This window comes from Phyllobates terribilis, unplaced genomic scaffold (assembly GCF_046119375.1).
Source record: "Phyllobates terribilis strain yellow unplaced genomic scaffold, ASM4611937v1 Scaffold_12__6_contigs__length_324123572, whole genome shotgun sequence".
In the NCBI taxonomy this organism is placed as follows: Eukaryota; Metazoa; Chordata; class Amphibia; order Anura; family Dendrobatidae; genus Phyllobates; species Phyllobates terribilis.
In genome coordinates this window covers 239,379,475-239,403,817 of record NW_027362772.1, presented here as the reverse complement: position 1 = coordinate 239,403,817, position 24,343 = coordinate 239,379,475, and the positions used below count along the sequence as shown (strand labels likewise).

At 46.0% G+C, this 24,343-nt stretch overlaps 1 protein-coding gene across 3 annotated transcripts in view; it reads left to right on the top strand.

Moving 5' to 3' along the window:
• The window catches only part of CCDC27 (coiled-coil domain containing 27), a 31,864-nt gene extending 8,652 nt beyond the window's left edge, over positions 1-23,212 (top strand). For 2 of the 3 annotated variants that reach the window (XM_073655215.1, XM_073655217.1), the window contains 11 exons: positions 3,245-3,435; positions 4,865-4,994; positions 5,083-5,249; positions 6,651-6,812; positions 7,236-7,451; positions 7,826-7,997; positions 10,288-10,418; positions 11,031-11,108; positions 11,314-11,526; positions 21,505-21,609; positions 22,540-23,212. In XM_073655215.1, the coding sequence (XP_073511316.1) occupies positions 3,256-3,435; positions 4,865-4,994; positions 5,083-5,249; positions 6,651-6,812; positions 7,236-7,451; positions 7,826-7,997; positions 10,288-10,418; positions 11,031-11,108; positions 11,314-11,526; positions 21,505-21,609; positions 22,540-22,677 (1,692 nt within the window). In that variant the 5' untranslated portion in view covers positions 3,245-3,255 and the 3' untranslated portion in view covers positions 22,678-23,212. Of the gene's footprint in view, positions 1-3,244; positions 3,436-4,864; positions 4,995-5,082; positions 5,250-6,650; positions 6,813-7,235; positions 7,452-7,825; positions 7,998-10,287; positions 10,419-11,030; positions 11,109-11,313; positions 11,527-11,606; positions 11,639-21,504; positions 21,610-22,539 lie in introns of all 3 variants that reach the window. The other variant, XM_073655218.1, reaches the window with a different exon arrangement.
• Positions 23,213-24,343: the final 1,131 nt, after the last annotated feature.

Below are 24,343 nucleotides of genomic sequence, written 5' to 3'. Positions count from 1 at the left end.
ATTATTCAGTCACTATGTGGTGGTAATATGTGATCTAGTCATGGTGTGGCGATATTTGTCCCTTTAGTATGTGGTATTATTGGTGTTGATATAGTGAACTGTGTTGTGTATGGCGGTCATTTTGTTCTTGCTGATATTAACTAGGAAAAGATTTTTTTCCATTAGGCCACAGCCTCACCATCAGTATTTGGTTAGTATTTTTTCTCAGGAGTCGCTGCCAAAACCAGTAGTGGGTGATAAATACAGAATTGGTGACTTGTTTCTATTATACCTTTTGTCTGATTGTTCCTCATCTAGTTTTGGCTCCCACTCCTGAAAAAAAAATACTGACCGGATACTTGGACCAGAGCGGCAGAGATGCACTTACAGGAGTTCTCCAGGGAAAACAAGTAATCAACTCTCCACAGGATCAGTGATAATATTGATTGGTGGGGGTCTGACTGCTGGGACACAATTGGCAGAATGTGGAGTTTTTCTCCCCATTAGACTGGAGCTCATGTGAGATGCGACCACTGATCCATTCATTCCTAAAGTGGCTGTGAGCACTGCTCTTTTTTGGAAGCCCCCAAGAGAATGAATGGAGCTGCGGTCAGACGTCCCACCTGCCGCTGCATTTTAAAATGGGGATAAGTGTCCTGTCAGGGATAAAACTTCCCCATTCTTCTGATAGGTGCGTTTTCCAATGTTCGGACCCAAACGATCAATAAGTTACCACCTATCCTGTGGATCCCATGGATCGGTGATAACTTGTTTTAACCAAAGAAGCCCTTTAATGCAATGTACCGTAATTGTACATCCCAGTTAGTGTCGCACAGTAGATGTGCCGGAGCCGCCAGTCAATGCTCCACTATAACAGGGATAGCGGATAGCAGATATTTGCATATGGCTGTAGGTGGGCCCCTAGAGTCAGTTCTCCCTGTGGGCCCCAGACACCCCAGTCCGACCCTGACCTTATCCATATGACTTTCTTCTTATTTTTTTTCTCTTTTTGGGTGGCGAAGTGATCGTGGGAGCATGCTGTTAGCTCCCGATGCTGGCCCGCTTCTGTCCCACGGCACTTCCGATGCTGCAGAGGCAAACCGATCACGTGTAGCAGCAACAGACAGTTCTCAGTTCATGCCAGTGATGCGATAAAGCTGCTGGTTTGAACTGCTAATCAGGAGCGCACCTTCCCACGGTACAGGAAGGCAGGAGGCAGGGGAGCAGTGCGCTCCTGCAGCGCTGCACAGGTACGGCTACTACTACAGAGGTTCTTAAGAACATAGAGCACTTGAAATGATTAGTAAATTGCAAAATTGCTTGTTTTAACAAACACTTTACAATTGTACTCATTTAAGATGGTGAGACAACCTGCAATTAGGACAGACTTACAAATTACCATCCAATTTTGTCAGGCTGGGAACACTGTATACGTGTGCAAATCCTGGTCAGTGCGAGGTGGAGTATTGGACAAAGGTCTCAGGTGAGACGTGCGGAGTCAAAAGTCAGGGATTATCCATAATAGAAAGGCGGTTTATTGTGACCCTGAAGCTCTTTACAACCTTCTGATTGAATTACTACCGCTCGTGTCTGCATCCTAGAGACTAGAAGCCACAAGGCTGTTGATTCTGCAAGTCTCCATAACATTTATCTGTAGTAATAATGTATGGAGAGACGACGGATACACAACAAACACCTCAAGGTGACGGCTAATGAAGGCAAATTCCATCCTGGTCCTTTCCCTGCTCCATAAAGTGCAGTGTTTCCTCCTAACATTATCCTTGAATTATCCATGGGTAACAGATTCTGGGTCACAACCACTGACGGCAGCCATAGCAGTGCACGTAGGGGTCACCTAGGTGTCCATGGGCCAAAAAATACAATATTTATATTTATTTATTATAGTACATTGTTGTACATGGATTTATTCTCCATTACAAGTTGTTTTATATTTCAAAGTGTTTATTATTTGAACCATTATGCAGTGGAAAGTAGAAAAGTGAACGAAACGAGGACGTAAGACTTCAAGATAAACAATAACAAATGAGATAACTATTTTTCGGCCAATAGAATTGTATTAGTGATTGTGGTTTTTTTTTTAGTACAAGCTGTAGTTTTTTTCATTTTCCTTTTGGGGTCCATATGATTTTCTGTTTTTTTTTCTCTTTTTGAGTGGCAAAGTGAAAACAAGCAAAAAAATAAAAAAACAGCGGTTTTGCCATTTTTTGATTTTTTTTCTTTTCGTTTTGCTGTTCATCGTATGGGATAAACATTATGATATTTTATTATTACGCATAGATACACATGTAGTGATACTAAATATGCTTGGTATTTTAGATATTATTTACGTTCTGGAAAAATGGGTGTAGGAATAAACTTTTATCCATTTAACAAAATATATATTTTCCTATTTTTTTTATTGTATTTCCGTGAACTTGTGATCGCTTGATACAATGCATTTCTCCTACAGAGCCCAATCACAGGTCCATCATCTTGTGTTGGTGGTCGATGGGTGTCAAAAGGGACACTCCTTACATTTCTAACCTATTAAAGGCCACTGTCATAATTGACAGCAGTATGGAAGAGCATAATCAGCAGGGATCTGATCTAGCTCCGTTCGCCGCAGATAGGCTCTGGTGCTGGCTGTGTAACACAGGCGGCACCTATGCTGTAGATGCTCTGAGGACTGCTCCATACATGCAGTATACACATCCTCGGTCCATGTACATCGGATGTTGCAAGCTGAAACCTGGGCAGAGTGGACAGACCATGTCTGGTGGGCACCGGCACTTGCCCGGGTTCACCAGATGTTGCCCATAGGGCTTGTAGTGCCTATGAAAGTTATGGTAAGCAAGCTTTTAAGATAGGGGTGGGGATTATAATCAAAGGCTCACCTACACCAGGAGCCAAGATTTTAGGAATGCAGGTAGCGCCCTCTGTTGGGGTTGTGATGGTGAAGCATCTATATCACCTGTCACCCAGCTTTTTTAGGGTCTGATGTAGAGGATTATCTGACTCAGGATGGAAGGTAATAAGCACAATCTTTTCAGGACTCGTTCCTACAATCTTACAACCAGGTTCAATTAGCAGAAACCTTCCCTAATTCTAGGTTGCACTTTCATTGATTTGTATCCAAGGATACATCCCAGCACAGAAGCCTGGAGGACCTCACCTACCGACATGGAGCTGAACGCAGGAGACGGGATTCTGTACCCGTCCTCTGTGCCCCCAGGCTTCTGTATAAATGGTGGGTTTTGCTTTTCAGAATGTGCTGAGATGGTGACAGACACAAAAGTAATGATGAAAGAGAATCCCGGGATGAAGATTCGACCTTACAATGAGCTGCAGTGGACGGGATCCCGCAGACCCCAAACAGCCGTATGGAAGATCCCTAAATCGGATATACGGAGGGACAACTACAGCAAGTCCGTGCAGGAACACAGCTACGAAACCCAAGTAATGTATACAGGGTCTGCCTTAGGGGCGTCCGACCTGCGGGGTCATCCATTCTCGGTGAAGGCAGCACCTCCGTCACTAATCCTAATATTTATAGCCCTAAAGCCATTGTCTTACATTATGTGTTTGGTCAAGTCGGCATTATTTGAGCACTATATGGTGGCATATGCTAAGGGTAAGTGCAGTTTTAACTGTCTGAACCAGGTTAGGAGACCTATATATAAGCACTACTATGGACAAAAAATATATTCATTTGTCATTAAAAAAGTTGCGGCATCTTTTTAATATTAATAATTCTAGTTTTTGGTTGTGGTTTTCGTTGATTTGGATTTGCCCTATCGAAGTTATATACCCCAGAAACAGAGGGCATAATGTCATTTAAAAAAAAATATAGGCTTGTGATCAAAAAAACAGTGCATTCTGTGTGGGATAACAAAAAAATAATCCAAAACACCAAAAATTGTTGCCACATAAAAAAAAAAACTGCAATGTGACTGCAAAATGTGAATAATCTCTGAAGGTACATTGCTCCTAGAATATCTCTTTACATACAGAGTCTGATGGAGTACACTAAGGCCACGGCTCCACTATCAGTATTCGGTGAGTATTTTTTCTCAGGAGTGGGAGCCAAAACCAGTAGTGGGTGATAAATGCAGAATTGGTGACTTGTTTCTATTATACCTTTTCTCTGATTGTTCCTCACCTGGTTTTGGCTCCCACTCCTGAAAAAAAATACTGACCAAATACTGATAGTGGGGCCGAGGCATAAGGCTTTAGGATCCCTAGGAAGTATCAGCCCTAAAGCTATGTGGAGAAAAAGTTTTTCGTGGACTTTGATGGAACAGATTCGCTGCAGAAGTTTCCCAAAAATCACCTACAAAATGCTTGACAGACTTTTACTTTTCAATTCAATACTAATCCTTTTTGCTGTTCATATGCAGAGAGTTTCTGTCACTTCTTTGGATCTGATCCTGATGGATTATGCTACAAACTGAGCACTGTCCAATTAAAAGGCTGCAAAAAAACCATATCCAAAACGCAAAAAAAAACCTAATCTAAAACTGCTTCAGGAAAATGAAAAACTCATCTAAAAACTCCTCAAAGAAGGTTGAAAAGCTTTTTGTTTTTGACCACTTCAGAAAACTCTGTCTGCACATAGCTTGAGGAGGTTTTGGAGCAGAAACTGAGTGGAAAGTCCAAGCTTTTGAGGAGTTTAGATTTTTTCTTTTCGGATTTTTTTGTAGGAAGATTCTCAGAGTTTCAGTTTCTGCTCCAAAAAGACTTTGTGTGCACATAGTCACTTTCTGCTAAAAAAAACCCCACCTAAGCAAAAACACTCATAAAACCCCTTAGGCCTCTGAATTGTGCTCCAGTAGATGAAGTACTGTATATTAGATGACCTTTCCCAGCCCTGTTCATTTCCTTGCAGTCTCCTACATTTTCTTTGACTCCAACGTCTTCACTGGAAAGTTACTCTTCCTCTCACGTCATTGACTTGCTCACATCTAATGGACCATCACATGGATCCTGCAAACTTAGCATCTCTGCTTCCTCCACAGGTAACTGCTGCCTTTTGTAAGGGGTAAATATATGTCTATATATCTAATATATAAGGTATCTATCATAGTGTTGTGTTATCTTATTTAGACAGAAAACTTCCTCACATTCACAATTGTACTGATCTTCCCAAGAGTAACGCGTCCATGGACGGCTCCTCAGTAAATCTACAGTACAATGGGAATCCATACATTCAAACCTACCTGACCTCCGTAGAGATTAAGACCCCGTGGTACATCAGTGTTCTCAATGAGAAGGTATATCTATGTCCGTCTGTACCGCCCTCCCTTTCTGTTCCTCCCTCCCTGTCCTTCCTTTCCTCCCTCCCTCTCTGTCCGTCCATCAATCCATCAACCCTTCTCTGTCCGTCCAACAATCCATCCCTCTCTCCCTCCCTCCCTGTCCATCTATACCTCCATCCATCCATCCATCCATCCATCCATCCATCCATCCCTCCATATCCATCCATGCTCCATTACTCCCTCACTGTCCATTCCTCCCTCCGTTTCTATTCATCCATCCAACCCTCCCCAATGGTTGTGTCTAATATTGCAGCTCAGCTTCATTGAAGGGCATTTATGTAAATCTGCACCTGGGTGTGTCCATAGTATATATATTTCCATAAATACCCAATTCCATTGAGCCAAGGAACCTCTGTGAAGGACCCTTTTGGCACAAGGGCATTGTCCAAAGAGAATAACCTCTTTAATTGGTGGCTTAGAAGTCATGATGAGGAGTGATATGGATGAGTTCGATGTACAAATCAAACCAATGGACACTTAATTGTTGAAAATGTAGTTTACTCATAATGTTCTCCATCTCTAATCTCTTTTTTTTCTGGCCTCCAAGAAAAGCCATAGGTGGGGTCTTGGCAGGAGCAAAGGAGCTGTGGCCACTTTCTTCTTATGATTAGTTGGTGTCATAGTGGTCAGACCTGCACTCATTGGATATAAATTGTTCAGAAGAGGAGGACAAAGTAGGGATTATGCTATCTATCAGGGGTGGACACAGACAGAATAGGGTCCCAGTGAAAGAACAATATAGGGCCCTTTGCAGCCCAATGATGTGTCTGTGGAAGAAGTTGCTTGCTTCTTTGGTGGTGGTGGTGCTGTGGTGGTCTCCTTTACCCCTTTGGCCCCTGTACTGCTGCACATGTTGCACCAATGGTCTTCACCAGCATTCTACAAAGCCTTGGTAACTTTGTGACAAGTTGATATCTGCTGGAAAGAGCAGATTTCATTTTGCTAGAATAGATGAAGAGTTGGATTATTCCCAAAATGCCAAGTATCCTCTATTCATAAGATAAGTGATAGCTTTCTGATTGATAGGAGTCCAAAGATCTCTAGATTTGAACCCTAAGAGCAGGGCTCTGCAGTCTGAAGGGGCATGCTCGTCCTCCACTGTATTCATTGTCTACAGGACTGCTGGAGAAAGAGGAGTACAGCGCAGCGCTATTTCTTGCAGTCCCATAGACCTTGAATGAGTTCTATCATACATCGCTTGCTCCATTTAAGACGAGACTGTAGAGCCCTGATCTTGGGATCATTGCTCCCCAGCAATCAGCCAATTATCCCATATACTGTGAGTAGGGGATAACATGTTATTTTGTGAATAACCCTTTAAAACGATGTCTTATTAAGCTTATATGTGTTTTTAAGGAACGTTGTCTTCTTAAACTGGGAGAAGAGATAAACCGGCTTTCCAGATATGAGGTAGAATGCAAGAGGAAAGATCAGATCATCTCCAGTCTGAGGAGCGAAGTATCCCAGCTCCACAATGATGTCCATAGATCTGTCTCTTCTCTGATCAGGAGAGAAGAGGTGAGTTGTAAAATAAAGTATCAAACGACACCAAAAAAAATACTAGGAATTTTTTTTCCCTATAAATTAACATCACAACTACAGTGGCTTGAATGGTAAATTGGGGTAGCCATGTCATAGTTGTCATCTAGCAGATATGACCTAGATGTATGTCGTGAGACAGCCCCTTTTAAAATAAATCAATGTACCCCCAAGTGTGTAATCATACACCTAATAAAAGTACAGGACTGAGGGGTGTGTGAGATTCCTGGTGTGCACCCTCCGGGTTACAAATACCCCAGGGTGTGAGCTCAGACTAATGATTCTTGCTCTATTATATTTCATCGATATTATTACAATGGCTTTACCCCTCCAGACTGACGCTTGGAGCCTAGAACACAAAGTATAGACTTCTTGCTGACAATCTCTCTTTTGTTTGTACAGGATAAGACATCTGATCTTCTAAACCCATACAGAGAGAATGAATTACTGGTGTTTGAAGAAGAATACCCCACAGGTTTACCAGATGGAAAATTGCAATCCGGATCAAGCCATAAGGATCCATTACCAAGTTTGGAAAGGAATGGATCCACTGTATCTTCTTTGGAAAGTTTGTCTGAAAAGCAGAAAAAAAGCCAAGTTATACTCCTAGAAACAGAGGTAAAAAGTGATTTTTATGGATTGTCTATTGCTCCCTGTTATCAGCCTGGGAAGAAACTAACATTCAGTAACTCTTTGCACACAGTACTTATATTGTAACAATTCTGTGTTACCGCCTATTTTATATGCAAGACCAGGATTCACTTTTTTTTCAGGCTTCAGAGCTGAAATCTCCCACTAATCCTTGCCAACTCGGAGCTTTCTCATTGTGTGAAGTTTTATCTTGGAACAGGAATTTAATGTAGGAAAACCTATCTTCCCTCCAGCAGTGATAGGAGCTCAGCTAAACTGGTGTATGTCTGACGCCCAGCTTGCTGACTGTTTCCCTGAGTTCTGCTGATTCTCATTAGAATGTTGTGTTAATTTTCGATTAGATTATAATCCACGACTTGACATCAAAAGAAACAAATGGACACCCTGTACCCGCAAAAGAAGATGACAAAACGTCTCATGTGTCCATAGATCAACCTGAAGACAAAAGTCATCTGATCCAGAAACTACAGGAGGACATAGAGGTCATCAGGAAGGACTATGAGATATCGAAAGGTACTGATATGTCTGTGCCACCAGCGCCCAGAATATGTGGAAACAGCAAGGCACAGGGACGTAAGAATAGTCTGTGTGGCATAGAAAGGCAGTGTACTGTATAGCAGGTAGAACTTCCGTGATACCTACATGTGCTCATGTTTTTTCATCTGTACTCCTGTTTTCTGACCTTTTAATTCAAAAAGTCTCAACTTCTGAAAAATTGGGAAAGAGAAGACTAGTGTCCATTTGCAACAAATTTTGAGACTTTTCGAAAAGTCTTAAATGACATCTGTAAACTCTAAACTCCTAAACTCTACCCACAGTAGGGAACTAAAAAAAAAATATGAACACATAAAAAAGTAACTTTTTTTCACTTCTTAGTGCCCTCGATGCAGAAATGAAGCAGAAATTTTCCTGAGCATTTCTGCATCTCCTTGGCAGAAAAACGCATGCAGTTTTTACATGAGTTTTTGACGCGTTTTTGCAAGCGTATTTGCCATGCGTTTTTCCAATGCATTGTATAGGCAAATCTGCATGCAGAAACGCACAAGAATTGGTCATGTCAGGATTTTTTCTGCGAGTAAAATCCGCGCAGAAAAAATCCTGACCATGTGCACAGAACTTGCAGAATGTCATAGGAAGTCATGGGATAAGGTATGCAATGCTTTTCTGGAGCGTTTCTGCACTGCAAATCCGCACCAAAAACGCATCGTGGGCACACAGCCATAGTATTGCATTTCTCTTTTAGGTGGGACGGGAGACTCTTAAAGGGAACCTGTCATGTAAGAAAACGATATTAACATGCAGATATGGGGTTATTCTGCAGGTTAATGGCATTCTGCAACTTCTCTGCCACACTGAGAGCCCCGCTGCCAGGAGGAAATGAACTTTATTCCTCCCGGCAGCTCCCTGCTTTCAGTCATAGGGGCGGCACCAGCACAGTTTCAGTCACCGCTCTGTGCATGTGTGTAATTGTAAGGAGGAAGACCGGGGTGTAAGTACTGTCAGAGCAAGGGATCTGGAACTGCCGGGGCCGTGCCTCTGGTTGCAGGGGGAAGACAGACTGCGAGCACAGGAGTCAGATTGAGAGCTGGGAGGTCAGGTGACCGAGAGACTGGTGGTGTGGGTAGAGAGAGGAAGAGACGAGGACGTTTGCGTGGGAAAGCGGAGCTGGGTCCTGCTCAGCAGAGCAGTGTGAGAGGGTCCAGGCTCCTGGCTCCAGGACTGAGAGCAAGAGCCGAGTGCAGTGGACCGGAGGAGTCAAGCCGACTAGAGAAGAGACGCAGGGTCGGTGGAGCCGTGAGGTGCCGTGTTATGGACTAGGGGCTCAGCGGGTAAAACCGGAGACCGCCCGCTGCCGCCAGAAGACGGAGCATTGTTTGGGCGGGGACGCCTGAAGAAATCAACACCGGCATCAGCTGGCAACTGCCTTGTGGAGGAAGAGAGTCAGCTGAGTGTAAAAACTGTCGTTTACAACTGGTTCGACTCTGCTATATCTAGTTAAACTGTGAATTGTCAGTTAAAGACTTTTACCTGCTACTTTCCTTGTTTTCCCCTGATACTCCCTGCGTGGATATTTACCCTGTTATTATAAACTTCCCCTGTTTATTAACCCTGTATTGGCTGCATCTAAAGTACCCGTGTTACATAATCACGCCCTGGCACTGACTGACAGTTCACTCTGTACTGAGGCACTGTTGTTCTGTCTGTCAGTCAGTGCCGGGGCACAGTTACAGACACCGCTCACTACGCATATGCGATAACTGAAGCTGCACCGGCCACGTCTCTATGACTGAAATCCAGAGGCTTTTGGCAGGAATGAAGTTCATTTCCTACTGGCAGTGGGGCTCTCAGTGTCTGTGCCTTATGGCTTTAGAACGCTATTAACCTGCAGATTAACCCCATATCTGCAGGTTAATAGCATCACATGACTGGTTCCCTTTAAAGCCGCCTACACTTTGGATAACTGTCAGCCCAATGATGCTTCTGATGATCGTTTGGCCGAAAGCCATATTGGCCATCTCTGCCATACACAGGACATGCGTCTCTGCTGGCGGCTTATGTCTTGGGGAGGAAAGTAATCGGCAGTCCAGAATTGGACATGCCTGATCACCATCTCCAGCGATAATCAGTCGGCAAGTGCCCCCTATACACATTAGAGTGCCAGTGCCATCAGCAGGTGCGACTGACATTAGTCTAATGTGTATGGGGGGCTTTAGTCACTAGGACTCCGCTCAGTTTGACCCCTCTATAGACCCAACACTGTAATATGATTTACTGCATATATTTGTATTTTCTGTATTTTCAGGAGCCATTTCCTCCCTGCAGAAAGAAGTTTCATCCAACGAGTCCAAACTCCGAAAATCTGCAACCGAAAAAGAGGCTTTACAGAGAGAACTAAAGGAGAGAGAGATGCAGATACAGGCCATGTCCAAGAAGGTACAAAGTCAATCACACAGTCGTCAGCATTGAGTCTTGTGCGGCCGCAGGTCACATGATCACGGGATACAGCGGCTCCAGCATTGTTCTCAAGACAATATTAATCCTTACTAGAGTAATCAGCCCCGGCTAGACTGTCTGCTGGCTGAAAATCAAATTAGTATTTTATATGTTGTGACCTGTAATATGGGAGCCAGCGTCCCGCCTAGTCTGCGCCAAGCATGTCGTATTATAGGGGTTGTGCATTTACTTACCTGTTAAAGCCCCTGCAAATCCAGTGCCGCCACTCGACAGCTCCAGCCGGTCAACCCCTCTAAGTAGTTACAACCATGATATGTAACGCATTACACGTCAACATGAATCAAGAACGAGTTGCCCCATTAGACTGAGACTATAACAAGTTTCCAGGGATTCCTAGTCCCTCCTTTCGGTGTGCTCGAAAACTATGTTTGAGTGGCTGCGGCTGCATGTGTCAAGGCTGTTACATAGCCGCCACACATGCAGGGATTGCATGTTTGTTAGGCAATCCCTGTATGTGTCGCGGCTGGTGTAAGAGCAGAAATTTGAATTTGTGCCAAAACTTATTAATCTTTATTCATCTTCTTGTTCAAGTTTTCAAGTTTGCGAGAAGAAAGAAAACATGAAGAATTGATAGCGACCTTGGAGCTGGAAAACTGCAGTCTCAGAGAGGTATAAGGAATAATGTGTGAGCAGTGCAGCCCAATAATCCATCTCGCCGTCTTTTTTTAAAGGGATCCTTTATACTCATAAATTGAGGACCCCGACATAAAATAATAGAAAGTGATATATTGACCAGAAATTATGGTGACAGAGCAATTGAAAGCTGAACATCAGGAGGTCACCAGCTATTAGTAATGTATCTGTTACATTGCAGATGATGGGCGAACTGAAATCCGAGGTAATGAGGAGGAATGAGATGATTGCAGAATTAAAGAACGAAGTTCAGAGACTGCAGAAGGAAATAAGCAAATATCAGACCGAGGCGATGAAGCAGGAGGGAGAGAGAAGTCAGATCAAGAGCAAAGTACAGGACTTGGCATATTCTGAGCAACATGTCAAGGTGGCGCTGGAGACCATGCAGACCAGGGTAAGTCGTCATCTATCATTAGGCCAGCCGAAGGAGGTGATCTCACCAAGAAACTTACATGTCGACTGTATTTTTCTTAGTCAAGAGGAAATGTAGGAGACAGAACCAAAAGGTAAGATAAGCTAAGATAGTGTAAAAAGTTTTGATATTTGTAGCCCCTGTTTGGTAGTTTTGATCCATGGGGGTCTCTGTCCTGAGTTCCCCATTCAGATCTGGAATCAGCACCCAACAAACCCAGACAAATGGCAGGGTCCGCAGGGCACAAATTTTCATTGGTGGCATCCACTGTACATTTATGGTGCATGTGATTATGATTAATTCCATATAAAGTTCAGCTGTTCTATTAGGATTTTCCTAATGTTTTCTTAGTTGCATTTTACAACAAAAAGGCATGGTCCATAAACAGCTTACAACACAGCAAATGTATCAGTCAGGAGAAGGGTATAAAAACTTTTCCAAGGCATTTAATATACCTTGGAACACTGTGAAGACATCATTAAGAAGTGGCTTAAATTTGGCACAACAGTGTCATTACTGGATGTCCCTTCAAAACTGAAGAAAATTAGTCCTGGAGGCTGCCAAGATGTCTACAGCAACATTAGAGGAGCCGCAGGAATTTCCAGCAAGTAATGTTTGCATACTGCATGTGATAACAATCTCCCAGGCTGGGCTGGGAAGATGAAAGCTTTTCCTTTCAAAGAACACCATCCAAGCCCAGCTATGTTTTACCAAAACCTACATCAAGTTTGCCAAAAGCATGTGGGAGAACATGTTATGGTCTGCTGAGACCATGGTTGAACTTCTTGGCCATAATTCCAAAAGGTATGTTTGGTGCAAAGCCATCACTGCACATCACGAAAAGAACAACATACCAGCAGTGAAGCATGGTGGAGGCAGCATTATGCTTTGGGGCTGTTTTTTCAGCAGCTGGAACTGGGTCTTTACTGAAGGTGGAGGGAATTATGAACAGTTGCAAATATCACTCAATTTTTCAACAAAACCTTCAGGCCTCTGCTAAAAAGCTGAAGATGAAGAATAATTTCACCTTTCACCATGACAAAGACCCTAAGCAGACCTCCAAATCAACAAAATAAAGGTTTCGCCAGAAAAAGATCAAAGTTTTGGAATAGTATAGCCAGAGCCTAGACCTGAGTCCAATTGACAATCAGTGAGTGACCTGAAGAGGGCACTGTATGCAGGAGATGTGACAGATTTGGAGCTCCTTCATAGCAGAGTGGGCAAAGATTGCGAACTCTAGATGTGACATGCTGATAGACTCCTACCCAAAAAAGACAAGACTGAATGCTGTGATAAATTCAAAGGGTGCTTTAGTGTGTTATGCAGCTACATTATGTTAGTTATTTTTCTTTTTCTCCAACTAAAAAGATTGCAGTTTATTTTTCAATTGATTTGTACAGAGTATACGTGATATTACAAGGTGGAAACATTTCTGAAATGATTCTTCTTGGTATATGTTACACACACGCCCGGACTGACTGGCGTGAGCATGATTAGTGATCCCACTGGACCATGAACCGAGGAGTGCCTGGAGGGGCGTAACTAAGTATCAACTCGGTCCGACCAAGGTCACACGGCGGCTCAGTCGACTCCGTGAACCAGGGAGGAACCGAGCAGAGAGACCAGGTGCTACTCCAGGTCAGACCCCGGTCACAGCTGTTGACCCACAGGCAGGTTAGGCTGGCATACAGACAGGTGGGTACTGGCAGGCACGGCTGGTATGCAGACAGGTGGGTATTGGCAGGCACGGCTGGTATGCAGACAAGTGGACACTGGCAGGCACGGCTGGCATGCAGACAGGTGGGCACTGGCAGGCACGGCTGGCATGCAGACAGGCGGGTACTGGCAGGAAGGAACACAGGCAGGATAGGGACCAGTACAGACTGGGACACAGGAATGGAGCCGCAGGTGCGGTAGACAAGCAGAGCAAAGCAAAACCCGCAGATGCGGTAGACAAGCAGAGCAGAGCAAAACCCGCAGGTCCGGTAGACAAGCAGAGCAGAGCAAAACCCGCAGGTGCGGTAAACATGCAGAGCAGAGAAAAACCCGCTGGTGCGGTAGACAAGCAGAGCAGAGCAAAACCCGCAGGTGCGGTAGACAAGCAGAGCGGAGCAAAACCCGCAGGTGCGGTAGACAAGCTGAGCAAAACATGCAGGTGCGGTAGACAAGCAGAGCAGAGCAAAAGCCGCAGGTGCGGTAGACAAGCATAGCAGAGCAAAACCCGCAGGTGCGGTAGACAAGCTGAGCAAAACATGCAGGTGCGGTAGACAAGCAGAGCAGAGCAAAAGCCGCAGGTGCGGTAGACAAGCATAGCAGAGCAAAACCCGCTGGTGCGGTAGACAAGCAGAGCAGAGCAAAACCCGCAGGTGCGGTAAACAAGCAGAGCGGAGCAAAACCCGCAAGTGCGGTGAACAAGCAGAGCAGAGCGAAACCGCAGGTGCGGTGAACAAGCAGAGCAGAACAAAACCGCAGGTGCGGTGAACAAGCGGAACCAGATACACACAATGTACTTACAATGAAGTAGCGAGTGTACACAAAACTCACAAGCAGAAGTTCAGAGACAACGAGTTGGAATTAGGTGCAGGTTCAGACACTGCAGTAAAAGGAAAGGTTCGGACATAGAGAGAAACAGGTAACGGGCTAGGACACCGTTCAGACAGGAACTGAACCAGGAATAAGTTACAGGAACGAGCCTGGGAACTCAGCCCCCAGGGTGGGGGAGGCAGACTAGAAGTCACAGATACAGGTAACAGGTCTGGGTATACAGCCCCCAGGGGCGGAAACAGACAAGATACAGGACGAAACCTGGAAACTCAGTTGCACAGAACACACTGAAGGAAAGTGTTGCTCAGGCACCCCCTACTGGGTGGAGGGGGTTTAAGTATCCAGTGACTCACAGCAATAGGCTGGGGAGGCATTAGGAGTGCGCACACAGTAACTATAAGAATCAGGCAGTAGCCGTGCCGCCGTCCTAAGCAATCAGACAAGAGACACAGCAGGTACTGGAGAAAAGTGTGCAGCCTGGATTGATAGGTAAGATGGCGGTCTTGCATGGTGGGAGGTGGTAAGCCATGCCAGCGCGCCGCCAGGGATGTTACACCCTGCTTGTTCACCGCACCTGCGGTTTCGCTCTGCTCTGCTTGTTCACCGCACCTGCGGTTTCGCTCTGCTCCGCTCTGCTTGTTCACCGCACAGGCGGTTTCGCGCTGCTCTGCTTGTTCACCGCACCTGCGGGTTTTGCTCTCCTCTGCTTGTCTACCACACCTGCGAGATTTGCTCTGCTCTGCTTGTTTACTGCACCTGCGGGGTTTGCTCTGCTCTACTTGTCTACCGCACCTGCGGGTTTTGCTCTGCTCTGCTTGTCTACCGCATCTGCGGGTTTTGCTCTGCTCGTCTACCGCACCTGCGGGTTTTGTTCTGCTCTGCTTGTCTACCGCACCTGCGGATTTTGCTCTGCTCTGCTTGTCTACCGCACCTGCGGGTTTTGCTCTGCTCTGCTTGTCTACCGCACCTGCGGATTTTGCTCTGCTCTGCTTGTCTACCGCACCTGCGGGTTTTGCTCTGCTCTGCTTGTCTACCGCATCTGCGGGTTTTGCTCTGCTCGTCTACCGCACCTGCGGGTTTTGTTCTGCTCTGCTTGTCTACCGCACCTGCGGATTTTGCTCTGCTCTGCTTGTCTACCGCACCTGCGGGTTTTGCTCTGCTCTGCTTGTCTACCGCACCTGCGGGTTTTGCTCTGCTCTGCTTGTCTACCGCACCTGCGGGTTTTGCTCTGCTCTGCTTGTCTACCGCATCTGAGGGTTTTGCTTTGCTCTGCTTGTCTACCGCACCTGCGGTTCTGTTCCTGTGTCCCAGTCTGTACTGGTCCCTTTCCTGCCTGTGTTCCTTCCTGCCAGTACCCGCCTGTCTGCATGCTAGCCGTGCTTGCCAGTGCCCACCTGTCTGCATGCCAGCCGTGCCTGCCAGTGTCCACCTGTCTGCATACCAGCCGTGCCTGCCAATACCCACCTGTCCGCATACCCGCCGTGCCTGCCAGTACCCACTTGTCTGTATGCCAGCTTAACCTACCTGTTCCTGCATTCCCTGGTGTGGGTCAACAGCTGTGACCGGGGTCTGACTGGAGTAGCACCTGGTCTCTCTGCTCGGTTCCTCCCTGGTTCACGGAGTCAACTGAGCCGCCGTGTGACCTTGGTCGGACCGAGTTGATACTTAGTTACGCCCCTCCAGGCACTCCTTGGTTCATGGTCCAGTGGGATCACTAATCATGCTCACGCCAGTCAGTCCGGGCGTGTGGGTAACAGTTTGCTCAGGCCATGGTCCCCGTTGAGCCCCACGGCCCTTTGCTCTCGGAGACATTTGAATTCTTGTCTGGCGAATACGTGCACCAAGGAAAAAAATTTTCTCAAGCTGAGGTCCAGGCGATTTACGCACCAGCCCAAATGGAGCTATCAGCACTCATTCCTGCGGATCCACTACGGTACTATGGGGATCCAAAATAAAGCCGTGTGTTTGTGGAGCAATGTATGCTGCATTTCAAATTCTATGCTCACTATTTTCCCACTGATCGGGTTAAAGTAGCATGCATGCTATTTAGCGGGTGATGCCTTGAATTGGATCACCCCCCTATGGGAAGCATGGGATCCTATCGTCTCTGACCTGCAGGCCTTCCTGGTGGCCTTTCTAATGGTCTTCGATGACCCTAACCCTGAAGCTTCTGCTAACGCTTCCCTTCCCAATATCCTGGAGCAGTCCCGATGGGTGATGTGTGTAGGTAGCCCACCAGTTCCCCAGCCAGAAGAGGCTGCTGCCCACACAGAATCCACACAGGATGACAATGCTCCACAGAATACTTCTCTTCCCAACCTCAAGAGGCAGTCCAGACGTGCAAGGTGTAGAGGTAAACAGTCACGCCAGGTTCTGTCCTCCCAAAGACCTCCTGTTCCCCAGCCTGTAGAGACAGCTACCCGCACAGAATCCATGAAAGATGACCATGTTCTTTAGGCAAAGCAGAGGCCGGAACTCAGTCACAAAATCGGATTGTGGTACCGCTGCATTTTTTTGGGACACCCTGACTGTCTTTGTCCAGCTAAGGTTGGAGAATCCCAAGACATTAGGCCTGTAGGAGAGGCTGCCCTTGGCGTTAGTGTTTCCTCTCCACAGATGACCGTGACTGTCTCCGTGGCAAGTGAAGGCCTCGGATTAACCGGAAGTTTCGGGCATAAAGCCTTGAAGAGTCGGTGTCTGATTCCCGTCCGACAACTCCCGAATCCGGTTTGTGCATTGTCAGCGGAAGGACGAGCCCTACTCAGAAACAGTCAAAATATGTCTGTACAAATTAAGCTCCAGATTGGAGCATTACACATGAAGAAGTTCACATTCCAGGTGCTGTCTGGTTTACCCACATGTTGTCCAGAGCAGAGAGATCTAGTGCCCACTCAGGTCTGGAGATCCTACATGGCGTTTCCTGGGGGACTGCTGAGGTACAAGGGGTGTCCAGTCCCCATATCTTCAGCACAGTCAGCAGTGTCTTCTTCTTAATCTTCACCAGATCTGCTAGTCGCTGACTCGCTGTGCGCTGAAGTCTCCGAAGGAAGGGAAGCGGAGGCATTGTCCCCACACAGTCTCGACGATTGTACCAAAGATCTGGCTTCAGGTACCGCCCCGCCTCGCAGATACCGCCCCGCCTCGCAGACGTGTCATCTCAGAAACCAGACTGAAGTTGGTCCCTAAGCAAGGATCCTCCATCTCTAACAAATCTGGCAATAAGTCCATCAAGGCGGTGGCTACCTCCAAGTCTCTGCACCCCTCCAACCAGGCGGAGGACCTCCAGTTGCCTCCTGAATCCTCTGGGGTGCTATCTGATAACAAATGGAGAGACACTTCTGCACCCTGTACCTGGTACTTCGCCCACTTCATCCAGTAAGCTTGGCAAAGTGTACGTCAAGGTCGTGGTTACCCCCGAGTCTCTGCACCCCTCCCACCCAGTGGAGGATCTCCAGTTGTCCCGTGAATCTTTTGGGGTGCTACCCGATATTAACAAATGGAGAGAGACTTTCCTGTGTCTTGTTCCTGGTACTTCACTCACTTCATCTGTTGCTGAGGATTGCTCGATGGGAGGAAGCATCCTAGTCACCAAGATGGTGAGACCAGTTTCGTTCCCTCTAGTGGACAGAAGAGGTAATCTTCCTGAAGAGAAGGATCGGCCTCCAAATTCTCTGCAGAAAATCCTTGCAGGCTTGAAGAAGAGGGGGCATAAAGGGGGGGGGGGGTACTGTAACATCCCTGGCGGCGTGCTGGCATGGCTTACCACCTCCCACCATGCTAGACCGCCATCTTACCTATCAATCCAGGCTGCACACTTTGCTCCAGTACCTGCTGTGTCTCTTGTCTGATTGCTTAGGGCGGCAGCGCGGCTACTGCCTGATTCTTATAGTTACTGTGTGCGCACTCCTAATGCCTCCCCAGCCTATTGCTGTGAGTCACTGGATACTTAAACCCCCTCCACCCAGTAGGGGGTGCCTGAGCAACACTTTCCTTCAGTGTGTTCTGTGCAACTGAGTTGCCAGGTCCCGTCCTGTATCTTGTCTGTTTCCGCCCCTGGGGGCTGTATACCCAGGCCTGTTACCTGTATCTGTGACTTCTAGTCTGTCTCCGCCACCCTGGGGGTTGAGTTTCCAGGCTCGTTCCTGTATCTTATTCCTGGTTCAGTTCCTCTCTGAACTGTGTCCTAGCCCGTTACCTGTTTCTCTCTATGTCCGAACCTTCCCTTTTCCTGCAGTGTCTGAACCTGCACCTAATTCCAACTCGTTGTCTCTGAACTTCTGTTTGTGAGTTTTGTGTACACTCGCTACTTCATTGTAAGTACCTTGTGTGTATCTGGTTCTGCTTGTTCACCGCACCTGCGGTTTTGTTCTGCCCTGCTTGTTCACCGCACCTGCGGTTTCGCTCTGCTCTGCTTGTTCACCTCACCTGCGGTTTTGCTCTGCTCTGCTTGTTCACCGCACCTGCGGCTTTGCTCTGCTCTTCTTGTCCACCGCACCTGCGGTTTCGCTCCGCTCTGCTTGTCCACCGCACCGGCGGTTTCGCTCTGCTCCGCTCTGCTTGTTCACCGCACCTACGGTTTCGCTCTGCTCATCTTGTTCACCGCACCTGCGGGTTTTGCTCTACTCTGCTTGTTTACCGCACCTGCGGGTTTTGCTCTGCTCTGCTTGTTTAACGCACCTGCGGGTTTTGCTCTGCTCTGCTTGTTTATCGCACCGGCGGGTTTTGCTCTGCTCTGCTTGTCTACCGCATTTGCGGATTTTGCTCTGCTCTGCTTGTCTACCGCATCTGCGGGTTTTGCTCTGCTCTGCTTGTCTACCGCACCTGCGGGTTTTACTCTGCTCTGCTTGTCTACCGCATCTGCGGGTTTTGCTCTGCTCTGCTTGTCTACCGCACCTGTGGCTCCGTTCCTGTGTCCCAGTCTGTACTGGTCCCTATCCTGCCTGCGTTCTTACCTGCCAGTACCCGCCTGTCTGCATGCTAGCCGTGCCTGCCAGTGCCCACCTGTCTGCATGCCAGCCGTGCCTGCCAGTTCCCACCTGTCTGCATACCAGCTGTGCCTGCCAATACCCACCTGTCAGCATACCAGCCGTGCCTGCCAGTACCCACCTGTCTGCATACCAGCCTAACCTGCCTGTTCCTCCATTCCCCGGTGTGGGTCAAGAGCTGTGACCAGGGTCTGACCTGGAGTAGCACCTGGTCCCTCTGCTTGGTTCCTTCCTGGTTCACGGAGTCGACTGAGCCACCGTGTGACCTTGGTCGGACCAAGTTGATACTTAGTTACGCCCCTCCAGGCACTCCTCGGTTCATGGTCCGGTGGGATCACTTATCATGCTCACGCCAGTCAGTCCGGGCGTGTGCGTAACATAAGGCAGAGCAAAACCGCAGGTGCGGTGAACAAGCAGAACCAGATACACACAAGGTACTTACAATGAAGTAGCGAGTGTACACAAAACTCACAAACAGAAGTTCAGAGACAATGAGTTGGAGTTAGGTGCAGGTTCAGACACTGCAGGAAAAGGGAAGGTTCGGACATAGAGAGAAACAGGTAATGGGCTAGGACACAGTTCAGACAGGAACTGAACCAGGAATAAGATACAGGAACGAGCCTGGGAACTCAGCCCCCAGGGTGGCGGAGACAGACTAGAAGTCACAGATGCTGGTAACAGGCCTGGGTATACAGCCCCCAGGGGCGGAAACAGACAAGATACAGGACAGGACCTGGCAACTCAGTTGCACAGAGCACACTGAAGGAAAGTGTTGCTCAGGCACCCCCTACTGGGTGGAGGGGGTTTAAGTATCCAGTGACTCACAGCAATAGGCTGGGGAGGCATTAAGAGTGCGCACACAGTAACTATAAGAATCAGGCAGTAGCCACGCCGCCGCCCTAAGCAATCAGACAAGAGACACAGCAGGTATTGGAGCAAAGTGTGCAGCCTGGATTGATAGGTAAGATGGCAGTCTTGCATGGTGGGAGGTGGTAATCCATGCCAGCACGCCTCCAGGGATGTTACAGTATAATTTTTTACATGACAAAAACCTGTCATTTTAACAGGGGTGTGTAGACTTCACTTCAAATCACCCCCTTTACCCTGAAGATAAATAAATAAATAAAAAACATATTTAGTATTGCTGCTTGTGTAACTGTCCAAGCTAATATTGTATCATAATATTTACCCCATACAGGGACAAAGTAGTGAAACATAAAAAAGCTATACAAATTTGATTTATAGTAACATACAGTAACCTTAGTGACCCCTAGCACTAAGTGCACATGTCATTTTTACAAAATCCAAAAAAACAGTGGTGGTATTTTTTTTCAGCACATATATATGGTCAAATGACAAACTACAAAATCACAACTTGTTCAGCAAAAAAACAAGTCCTCGTAAATCTACAGTATATTAATGGAAAAAAATATAGTTCTTAGAAGGGCGGAGAATCAATCAGAATAGAAGAGGGGCCCACTGGGACTCAGTTGCCTAAAAATGCGACCCATAGATGAAAAGGTCAAAAGCGCTCAGCTTATCTTCAAAGAACACCATCCAAGCCCAGCTATGTTTTAACGAAACCTACATCAAGTCTGCCAAAAGCATGTGGGAAGACATGTTATGGTCTGATGAGAACAAAGTTAAACTTTTTGGCCATAATTCCAAAAGGTATGTTTGATGCAAAGCCATCACTTCTCATCACGGAAAGAACACCATGCCCACAGTGAAGCATGGTGGAGACAGCATTATACTTTGGGGCTGTTTTTCAGCAGCTGTAACTGGGTCTTTACTGATGGTAGAGCAATATATAGGCTCAATAAAAAGTTTATGGGTCCGTACAATGCTCTACTCACACTGGAGGGATAAACTGAACGCTTTTGCCTTTTCCCAGCAATCTGAAGATTGCCTCAAGACCCGAACCCCCAGTGATCAAAACTAATAAACACTGGCCAAAACTTATGAAATCTTTTTTTAAAACTTTAGTCATCCTTTAACTCATTGGCTATGTTAAAGGGACAGTAAATAATCTTCAGCTGTAATCTGTGGCGGTAGGATCCCTTGTGCTGCTGATCAGTTATATGAACACTGTGAACATTTCATTCATGGTATTTACCGTGGCCGGCCAGCAGAGGTGTAACACGATGCTCATGGCTAGTTTTGCCCCCCTGAAAGTTCATGGCCTGGTTTGACCTCTACCTCCGCACCCCCTTTAGTGCTGCCTTTTGTGTTTTGCAGATTAATACTTGCAGTGTAGAGTGCACACTTATGCAGTTTACTGCAATTCAAATGTAAGCCAGAAGGTGGCGCTCCAAACATGTTCTATAGCAGTTAGTCTACCAGAGCCCATACATAGAAGGTTGTAAGTGGATCCAGAAATTTCATGGATTAGACCAGGTTTATAATTTATCATTTCATGTTTGCCTTTCAGTTTGAGCGTTTCCGCACTAAGATTATACAAGCTGCGTACACCGCCCCCGGATTCAAGGGTCCACAGGTTGAAATCTCAGATAATGAAATCCTGGAGACCATGCAGGTACGAGGGTGCTGGTTTGCACGTGTGCCTCTGATAGACTGGCTTAGTAGAAAAAATACCGCATTGGGCGCGTTAGCAGCTTTACTAGAGGGGATGCCACACGCGGCCGGTCTCTGAGACTGACACCCACTGCTAATTTATTCAATATTGTGTATCATTTAGACATTGCTACACAATGTTATCTGATTACTTTACTGTTGGAGCTGTTATTTGATCACTGTATGGCGATGTTATTTGTGCATTCTTATTTAAAGAGTAGTTAAACTTTTTTTTTGTTCAGCGTGAAAACATATGAAACTTCGTAAATCCCTTTTATTAGGGTATTTGTCTTCATTTGGAGTACAGATGATGGCAGTGATGGGTAAGATTAGCTCTTGTGTCACTAACTCTGGGGATAAGCTGTCGCAGGAGATTATTCTGATAAGCAGAACACTCAGAAGAGGAGACAGGAGCTGACCCATCACTGCCATCATCTGGCCTCCAACTGAGTACGTTCTGATATCAATGCAGCTGAAGCCAGGAAAATAAAAGCCGGGGTTTCGAAGCCACTTGCATGTAATATCTGGGTGACTGATAAAATCCTAGCTCAATTCTAAAATGACTGTTGTAAGTTAGATACAAGCGATGCAGTGAAGAAAAAGAGTTCAGGAAAGTTGATTTGTTTTATAGGTAGTTTTGTAAACCATAAAGCTCTACAATATAGATTTTTCCACAATATTCTTCCAAGGGTTAAGCATCTCCATATCTGTGTATTACAGGCCTGTATAGTACAATCAATGGATTACACTTCACACGCAAGGTTTTATGCTTTTGTAATAATGGACGTTATATCGATGATATATGCTCCTGTTACCACAGTGTATGGAATTTCCATCTGATTCTTCTATGCACCTAAGGGCAGAACTTCTATTGTTTCTTTTTCTTTTGCAGAAAATAATTACAGACCGGTCGGATTTTCATCAACAACTAAAGCAGAAAGGAGTGAAGGTCCCTCCTCTTCATCTATCAGAAACCTCTCCTCCTGTCAAGCAGGCATCGTTTACTTCTAGGAAGAAAGCTTTGTGTTAGGACGTTGCCTCTTGTGATGCACAAAAGCCACTTTAAGTTTCTGTAAAGACGGAATAGTAGGGTCCTGACTCGTCAAAATAAACTCGTATAACCTGATAAATAGACGGCTTTGACTTGGGGATCCATAGAGCAGGGTGGACCCTAGAGAAAAAAAATCAAGGGACCATTGGTTTACTGGCTTATGCCATCACAGCCCACCATGCCTGGACCTGTTGCTGTTTACCTCCTTCATAGGTGTACACACCTCGAAAGACTCAACTCAACTTTACTCCCATTGACCTCACTTTTTTTTTGCAGATTGCCATCTTTGATCATTCTTATCCCTTTTAAATTGAGTTGGAGGTATATAGGAAGGGATAGACACACATGAGGACCCTCATATACTTTGTGTAATTTATTAAAAGGTTATATACTAAAAATCATTGATCTGGGTCTTTATGGCCTTCAAATTGGTGCAATTTACAAATATTTTATCAATTTTGGATTGTCTGTGTTCTATATTGTTTTATATATGACGACTCCCAGTATCATTTGTACAGTGCCGATGCTTAATAAATGGATAACTATAACATAAAGGCATCATTACAGCTAGGAAAAGAAGCAGAAATGTCATGACTTGGGGGGGGGGCACGGCCTGATCATAAAGAATCCTCTACAACATTTTCTATATAAATGGAAACCAATAGGATGAACTCTTCCAAGCTGTTGTCATATTAAGGGAGGGGTTCCTAGTGCCTGGAAACACCTTCTAAGGAGGTGAAAGGGTTTGACTGCTGGAAGACCCAGCAAAGGATACTGAGAATGGGGGTCTCAAAGTCCCCCATCTAAATAACAAAATAGTGCACATACTTGACCATGGATCCGTTCCCTTCGATCTTACCAAAAGAAGCGTTTCCATCAGTCCCATAGAAGTGAATGGAGCAGTGGTCACGCATGCCCACTACTACTCCAGTCAGAAAGGTTCTAATCCGGAATTGTGGCTCCTCCTGGATTCTAACTTTCATCAATTAGGACAGACCGATCAAAATAGGTCATGTGTGTCATATAGGGATGAGTGAACTCGGTGAAGTTTGGGTTTAGGTACTCAACACAACCTTTAGTCCAAAATTTGGTTTGGGTACCAGCACAGTACCCAAACGTGAACCCGAACTCCTCTTTCTCGGAACATTAAAACGGACTTCCGCGAGAAGTCCGTGTTCGGAGTTTAACAAAGAACACTGAGAGTCTGGTACGAACTCCAAACTTTAAAGTTTGGTTTCTCTCATCTCTAGTGTCATATTTGGGTGGTCGCACAGGTAAGGAGGACACTAAACAATAGTTCAGGTGATCCTATGACATTAATGGAGTGTAAGGATAATGGTTTCAGGAAATGTTGGATTTTCTAAAAGTTATGGGAGTGCAAAAGTCAATATTTTTTTATCCAATTTATCATAATGCCAAAAATCGTCAGACGTAAGAAGGAATATGTGTGTAACAGCTCAGTATTAGGGGCTGGTGAGGAATGCCGTGGGATGTTACAAGGAATTTTCCTAAAGAGATGTTGAAGAATGTGGTGACGATCTTACTCAACCCAAGAGAAGCCGCTACACAGGACATACACATGGGAGCCAGGTTTGCCAATCATCCAGAGATTCTCTGACCCGTCCATAAGAATATAGCACGCTTT